Below are 8,174 nucleotides of genomic sequence, written 5' to 3' on the forward strand. Positions count from 1 at the left end.
GCGTTGTTCGGGTTGATTTCGGCGAGGAGAATCCGACTCGGGATAATCAGAGTGCATCCAGTTGGTGATCATCATGGGCCGTGGTGGCTGGGGAGAGGTTAGCACACTGCGCGCTCACTGGCACGCAATATGGACGCACTGAGCACGGATTTCTCCTCAATTTCGACAACTTTGTGAGGGCTGTGCTCGCAAACTGAATGCGGTTAAGTCTTTCCCGAGGCAGGGCATGACCAAGTTAGGTCCTTAGAGTGCTGAGACCTTGAGTGATGACCGTGGCGCACCTTAGTAGGCCTCCAGCAACGTCACACTATCACTCGCAAAGTCCAGCTCAGCTGTTCAGAAAGACGTTAAAAAAATAAAAGAGCAGAGCATGAGCGTATCTGAGAGTGGTTGGCGTGGGGATTGGGAAGGGTAGAGGAAGGGCATCTAATCGGCACTCTGCACCACTGTCTCTGCCTCTCTCGCACTCAGGGGGCGCCCCCCGAGGCCCCTGCTGCGGGTGCGAGAGAGACAGAGCGACGACCGCTCTGTCTTTCGGAACCAGCCTGCAGTCAATTCCTTGCGATGCGGCGCCAATACAAGAGCCACCTGTTTCCCGCAGTTTCTCGATCGTCTCTTCGCGCGCGACTGGAACGCAAATGGACAGACGGGGTCCAGGCAGACGCACTCCAGTGTACCTCCTAGTTTACTTTCTAGAGTGGTTGCCTGTAAGTTTGTCGCGTTGTGTTTTCGAGGAGCCCATTTTTCGTTCCCTTTTTCGTGGCGAGGTCGCCGAGACGAGGGTCTCGCCAGCCCATTCCAGGTTAGCCCGCTGCCCCTGCCGAATCAGCCCCCCCCTTTCCCCTCTTGGAGTCTCCAAGCCTCGGCCAGTGTGTGATCAGATAACAGAGAGCCATTAGGTGTCATCCTGTGATTGCTCCGAGCCTCAGCTCATGGCCGGATGGCCTTCCCCTGTGTGTTTCTTTCTCTGCTCCTCCCCCTGGGGGCGGGGCCCGTCTCTCTCTCTTTCCCGCCCGCTAGATCGACGAGATTCCTTTCTCTCTCAGCCACATGCTTTCGCGTCACGGTTGCCTCCTTCGAGAATCGGATGAGGCGTACGGCAGCCTGGAGTAGAGCAGAGACGCTGGTTCAAATCCCACCTCTGTGCATGCATTTTCGTTTCTGCTGTCGTTTTGTTTGTCGTGTGTTTACTTTGTACCTTTCTGGCTTTTACGGTTCGTTCGTCTTCGCCCCAAGGAGCTCAGCGGGCGCGGGTTCGCATCCCGGCGGAGGCCCGGCGGTCGGAGGACTTTTCTTTGAGCGTTCTCCCTCTCGCTCGGCCACGCGCCCCTAAGGACCGGGACAAAGACAACGCACGCAAAAAGCGTTTCCCCTGTCAAGTTTTCCCATCTGAATTTGCCGCTTGGCGGGCTGGCGGTATGGCTGGCGGGTTGGTTGACGTGCAGCCCGCCTCACAGACAGAGCCTTGGGCCAGCCCGCCCAGCCCAGCCCATCCAGCCGCTCCGTCTCTCTCGCACCCTCACGGGGCGCTCCGTGAGTGCGACAGAGACAGAGCAACAAGGCGGGCCTTCGGCACCAGCCGCGCCAGACCGGGCAAGAACGGGTGGTGGTCGTGCAGGGCCTAAGTATAGAGCGCGCTGAATGCCCTGCCTGGCTGCCGCCCTGCCAGTCAAGAGGCCAAGTTCAAAGCGCGCGGCAAACACTGGAGGGCCTCAAAGCCAGCAGGGCCGAACTAAGACATTCGCCGATATCGGGGCCGGTGGCGCACTGTAGAATCGTGCAGCGCGCGGACGTGCCGTCGTGCGCCTGGGACGCGCGGCCTAGCGTGGCGGAGCGGCAGGCGACGGCGGCCTGTGGGGACCTCGAGCAGGCGGCGCCTGGGCCCGGCGGCGCACCTTACGAGTGAGGCTGGCGCCTTGTGGGGCGCAGGCCACGGCGGCTTGGGGACGCGGTGAGGCGGACGCCGTCGGCGGCGCACGGCGGCCTTGGGGACCGCGGTGCAGGCCTTGGTCGCCTTGGTGCGGGCGGCAGGCGCACGGCGACGCCGCACTGGCGGGTCTCCACCGTGCTGGGGTTTCAAAGAGACTCACGTTGGTGCTGGCCTCCACCAGGGTCACCCTGCTGGGCCCTGCTGGTTGCGGCGACGCGCTGGCGGTGCGGATGCACGGGACGCACGGGACGCACGGGACGCACGCAAGCCCGGATGGCGCGGGGCGCGGGGGCGGGGGGCGGGGGGCGCGGCCGGAGTCGGCGGACGCGAGGACGTCTACGATCCGCCCCTGTGGCGCCCTGTGGCAGCGCAGCGAGCGGAGCGGCAGAGCCCCTCGAACCGGCACGTAGCGAGTCTAGCCTGCCACTGCGCGGCGCCACGGCCGCAGCGCGCGCCCCCACCCCCACCCCCACCCCGCAGCCCCGCCGCGCGCCCAAAACGTTCATTTTCGAAGCGCGCCCTTTCCTCATCCGCCAATTTCTCATAGTACCGGCAAGGCACCCGACAGCGGGGCGACGACGCGACGGCGCCAAGTTGCGGGAAAGCAATCCGAATCCGAATATGCACGTGTGGGGGAAGGGCGGCTCGTTGTTTGCACGTCTCTCCACAGCGCGCCATTCACAAGTCTGTGCCGCCGAGGGGCTCCCGAGTGGCTGCCGAGGCGTCTTCGGCCGCGCCGGGCCGCGCCCGCAGCGAGTGCGAGAGAGAGCGCCGGACCGCTTCGGAGGACGGGGAGAGTACACGGGGCGCATGACACAGCAGTGAAGTGACTTTCAGGTTCAGAATACGGTTCGGAGTGCCTGGCCTGCCTGGCCTGCCTCTCACCCTCCGCGTCCCCTGATTATTGAGATGTCGGTTGGAAAATCTTCATTTAGGATGAATGGAGGCTTGACATCTTTTTTACGAACTCTTGTGATTGTTTTTCCTGTCTTAGGACGTCTTCAATGGAAAAAAACTGCTGCACTGCACAAAAAAACCTGCTGATAACTTAATTAATGAGCCATAATTTCGTGGGAACGTATCACTTAAAACATTGACATTGGAACTTGTTTGTTTCATTTTTAGATGTCCGTTTTTCGGCGAGGGAGAAGAAAACACCGACTGCGGGTCACTACTTGTTGCTCCACCCTTTTTATCGGTTTTGTCTTCGCACGAAATTGAAGGTCGTCACTACTGATTGAACGTTGCGATAAGATATCAAGCGTCTGCTCTCGAGGGCCAAGTTCAGACAAATGCACTTGTTTGTAAAGAAAGCAGTCTCGAGTTTATTAACATAGAACTAGTCTTATAAAAATATAATTCGTTATCCTAAATTATCACATGACCGCACAAGGCTGCACAACATACATATTACGGTGAAGATTTTCTTCATATAGCAAAAGGAATTCGACAAAATAACCATTAGATACAAGGAACTGTCAGAAGTAAGCTACAAAGTCAGCTGCATCATCAGGAGAATTTTCATCGTAATATGGAGGCTCTTCGCCATGAGACTTTTGGAGTGTGTCGTGGTCCAAACTAGTTCGAATCTGAGGCAGTATTTTATCCTGACCAGGAGCATCGACTCGGTCCAGCTTGTCCAACGACGGGCAGTGGGGAGGACTAGACTTGGACTTCCCTCCTCTGGGCTCTGACCAGGATACCGTCGCCCTTTGGCTTGAGAATGAGTTCCCCCACGACCTCGGCCTGGTAGCCCGGGTACGCCTCCAGGAAGCGATACTCCTGGATCAGGCGGGCGAATATGCACTTCATCTCCATAATGGCGTACTTCTGACCTGGAGGAAAGATTCCGAACGCCTTGTTAAAAACATCTGATAAGCCGGGAAAGTTTGCTTCCTTTCTTTTCGCGTTTCGAGCCTTACCGATGCAGTTGCGCGGCCCCGCGGAGAAGGGGATGTAGGCGAAGGGATGCCTGCCCACGCTGTTCTCGGGCAGGAAGCGGTCAGGGTCGAAGCGCTCGGGGTCCGGCCACAGGGCCTCGACGCGGTGCAGGGTGAAGGGGCTCACGAAGATGGACGTCCCCGCCGGCACGGTGTAGGACTCTAAGGTGGAGAGAGAGAGAGTTAGGCCCCTGCTTCGGGGTTGACGGTTCCAATCCCCTTTGGTTTTACCTTTGGCTCCCTTGACGGGTGGCAGCACCAGGTCCGAGTGCAGTGCCCGCAGGAAGACGGGCACGCTAGGGTACAGCCGCAGCACCTCCTTGATGACGCGCTCCAGGTACTTCATCTTGGCCAGGTCCGCCGTCTCCACCTGCCGGCCCTCGCCGACCTCGCCCAGGATCGACACCACTTCTTCGTAAGCTTTTTGCTGAGTCAGGAACAAACAGGTCATGAAACGGCGTCACGGACGAGTTGGATTCATCAGTATTCAGTAAATATGGACGTTATTGGACGGCAAACACGGGAGTGTATGTCCAGTCTACTTTGTCGTTCGCTTTGTTTACTACCTGGACATCCTGGTTCTTAGAGAGCTCGTAGAGGCCGAAGCTGATGGCGGTGCCGGTGGTGTCGTGGCCCTCGAACATGAAGGTGTCCACCTCCTCCTGGATGTCAATGTCCGACAAGTCCGCTCCCTTCTGGTTGGCCAGCAGCAGCTGGTCGAGGAAGGCGACGCGCTTCTTGGTGCCGTCCTCCGCTGCAACCAGACGCCAACGTTCAGACCGCGTGGACCACAGTTATTATGAGAATAATTACTGCAATTATCACCTTCGTTTTGTATATTGACGAGGTCCTCCGTGGAGAATTCTCTCTTGCGAATGCTGATGACCTGCAACACGCCAACTTGTTGCACTGCGCCCGCTTGCACTGTGAAAATTTTGCGTCACTTCATGAAAAAACCGTGGATGACTCTTTATCTCTTGAAAATGGTGACAGTTTTATCAACGCTCCTACTTATTGCAAGGTTGTAACAACATCAACAGGTGCTCTGACACTCTTCAGGATGGTTATGTCATAAATTGACGTCCAAAATTTTCCAAGTTGTCGTCAACTACGAGCTAATTGTGGGACTCACGGATGACGTCATGCCGTGGAGGACTTTGAGCGCCCGGTTGAACGACCAGCCTCCCGGAGTGGAGTAGAAAGTGACATTCGGGTAGATCCACGGCTTGACTAGCCTCGAGTAGGCTTGGCAGCAAACGCTGCGGATCACACGACAAGAAAATAAGTTTCAAAGAGGGAAGATGAAGTTACTTCTTCCTTCTTGCGTAGTTTTCAAAGGGGCTACTCACGTTTTCACGGCGTTGACGTACTCGGACTCGGCATTCTCCTGGGCGTTCACCTTGGTGCCCATCGCGGACTCTGCGAGAAAAAAGATGTCATTCTGGGCTCGAAATAGTGATTGTCATCTCAAAGTCAGCGACTCACCGCAAATGGTGTCCAGGGCGCACAGGTGCACGTGGTGGCTGACGTTGAAGGGCTTGCCGTGCTCCGCCTCGCGGGACAGCTTGCGCACCAAGACGTCCACGTTGCGGTTGAAGACCGGCACGAACTGGTCCAGGATCTTGAAGTGGAAGGTGGGCGTCAGCAGGCGGCGGCGGGTGTGCCATTTGGAGCCCGTGCTGGTGAGCAGCCCGAAGCGCAGCCACGGGTGCAGCGTGGAGTAGTCGTTGCTCTTCTCGATGTGCTGCACGCTGCTCAGCACGCTCTGAGGTGTCAGACGAGCCGCTTTATGGCAGTGTGAGTGACCGTGCAGAGCGGTCGCGGAGGTCGCCGGCTTGGGGCCTTGGCGATAACGCACTTTTGGCCGTGGATTATGCAGTTGGGAAACGATGCAACCGCCGCGATACGGGGCCAACACGCAATCTTACTTTCGGCCGGCTGAACATACGCCACAATCAAATCATGGTCGGTTCCCTTTACTGAGGTGGCGTGCAAACACCTCTTTTTGGCAGCTTTTCGACTCCCCGGATCCCTGTCCCTCATTAGTTTAACGTCCCCATGTATTTAAGATAAGACCACCATCAGAGGCAGTATTTCCCCCCCCCCCTCAAGTTATGACGTGATATTTGCACGCCGCCTGACCCAAACTTCTTTATTTTCTACAGCCTCTGAATCGCTGCGGTTACCGGTTGTTTGTCCTTGAAAGAAACCAAACTGGTCGGGCGGGACCAGCATACGCAGTGGGAGTCTCCACAATGACCTACCTCAACGTACTCGGCGGTGTTGAGAGCGACGTAGGGAAAAGAAGCGATCCACACGCGGAAGATATCCTTGTAGTCTTTGGCGTAGTCCTGGCAAGTAGCGAGCACCTCTGGGAAACACAAGCAGGGCCTATTACTTGTTCGCACATTTTTATGCAGCTATAGTGCCTGCGTCTGAGACTGTTTCAGTTGCTTGCTGTCCTGCTCCTTGCAGGCAGTAGATCAAGCTGTGTCACTCCTGGAGAGGGCTTGGGGCAGCCCTCGTGCCGATGCGATGCCCTAACACCCTAGTCCGGCCCACGATCAAGCCGAAACCGGAATCGAGAGAGAGCGGTGCAACTTCTCCTTATCTCTTTCTGGCACGTGACAGTTGTATCGAAGGGACGTGAACTTTATCTTGGACGCTCAGAAATAGACTGTTTAACTGTTTTATCTTTTAAAACGGGGCTGATCTTACCAAAGTTGTGCTGCGCTACGCGGAAGAGGTTCCCAACCAATGGCGTGGTCGGCGGCCCGGGGATGGCGTTCACCCGGTCGACGAAGGCCTTCCTCTTGAGCCCCAGGTGCACGGCGATGGCCACCAGCAGGGCCACCATCGCCAGGAGTACGGGGTCCATGGTGCCGACGATTCTTGCAGTCGTTTGCGGCGTGTTGCCTTGGTCCTAGAAACCATCGCCCCGCCTGATAAGTATTCATTTCCCCAAGTAAATAAAACCTCAATTTATTTCTTCACGGAGAGGACTGTTGGTTTGATCGAGTGTAATCAATCCATCAGTGAAACTGTCACGCCAATTTTCTCGTGTCACTCTTGACCTTCTTGGCCCCGTCCTGACTTGCAGGTGCACCGGGCCTTATCAACATCCTCACTCACTTGAACTTCCTTCGACTGACCTATATTATCTGAAGGTGAGTCTAACAAAATACCTGAGGGGTAGAATTATTAATCTTTAGTTTATAAAAACAAAATTGCAGTACAGGACATACAGGCTGAGCTATATATGCTTAGCTTTACGAGCTTCGTTTGAAAAGCCTTCTAGAACGGGCTATGTCAAGCTACTCAGTAGCAAAGTCAGCAGCAGGGCCGTAGGTCTTCCCCCGGCTAGTTGTTTCGGGTCATGATAAGGGTGACAAAAATGGATCCCTATCACTGCTACGTCTGCACTAATAAATGCGACTTTTCGTTTACAGGAATCTGAAATAAGTATCTTTCTTTTGTGGCACATCACCTAAAATCTTACGGAAATTGTAGCGCATCGCGGTTTCAAACGTGTCAACTCACGGCACATATGCATGATTTTCCACTAGTGAACAGCTGTGAAAAAGATCCCTAGTTTGGTGCAAAATATACAGAGGAATACAGTACGAAAACTTGACAAAAAGTAGGATCTGTTCCAAATAGTAAACCTTTGCTAAAAGGGAAAAACAAACACGCACACGGACTGTACCGTCAAATCGTTATCCTCACTTCCCCGGCTTTGGCCGTACTTTTTCTGCCAGTGTCCAAGCGATGCGTTTCTTTTTTTTTACATTTTTCTTTTTCAGACATGGGCTCTAAGCCCTGTTGCCCTTCCAAACATTCCTAGGGTCCTTGGGTCATCGGGTACGGGGTACTCACCTCTCGTCGCGCTGCGGTGCGTCGCGATGTCTGCCGGGGACAGCGGCCCACTCACGTCTACCAGAAGCCACGCCGAACTGATGCGGTCACGCTACCGCGCGGCCCCCGATTAACTTTTTTGGCGGGATGTGGTGGGGGCACGGCTTGTTTATCTTCTCGGCACGACTTGGCCGGCCGCTCCTCGACTTTTGCCGGCCTCAAAGAGGCAGAAGTATTTCTCGATAATGAGTACCTCAGGGTCATCAGTGGTTCTCACCCTTCAGTACACTCTCGTGGGTGTACACTTTCGAGCACTGTCCCGTGGATGTGTACTGATGAGTATACTTTGGAGGTACTCTTCCTGAAAAATCATAAGTGTACGCATTTGAGTATACATACACTCTCCTCAGCGTGTACTCGTTTGAGTATCCACTCATCCACTGCCTTAG

At 55.4% G+C, this 8,174-nt stretch overlaps 1 protein-coding gene across 1 annotated transcript; it reads right to left on the reverse strand.

Moving 5' to 3' along the window:
• Positions 1-3,235: 3,235 nt before the first annotated feature.
• LOC117641416 (cytochrome P450 4C1-like) lies at positions 3,236-7,883 on the reverse strand. Its single transcript, XM_034378709.1, has 11 exons — positions 7,747-7,883; positions 6,589-6,793; positions 6,135-6,241; positions 5,356-5,635; positions 5,220-5,289; positions 5,003-5,129; positions 4,696-4,756; positions 4,437-4,624; positions 4,102-4,297; positions 3,853-4,032; positions 3,236-3,765 (listed from the first exon to the last, which is right to left on the reverse strand). Exons 2-11 carry the CDS (start codon positions 6,746-6,748, stop codon positions 3,593-3,595), a joined length of 1,542 nt encoding a protein of 513 aa, XP_034234600.1. The 5' UTR covers positions 6,749-6,793; positions 7,747-7,883; the 3' UTR covers positions 3,236-3,592.
• Positions 7,884-8,174: the final 291 nt, after the last annotated feature.

This window comes from Thrips palmi, unplaced genomic scaffold (genome assembly GCF_012932325.1).
Source record: "Thrips palmi isolate BJ-2018 unplaced genomic scaffold, TpBJ-2018v1 HiC_scaffold_15, whole genome shotgun sequence".
Taxonomy (NCBI): Eukaryota; Metazoa; Arthropoda; class Insecta; order Thysanoptera; family Thripidae; genus Thrips; species Thrips palmi.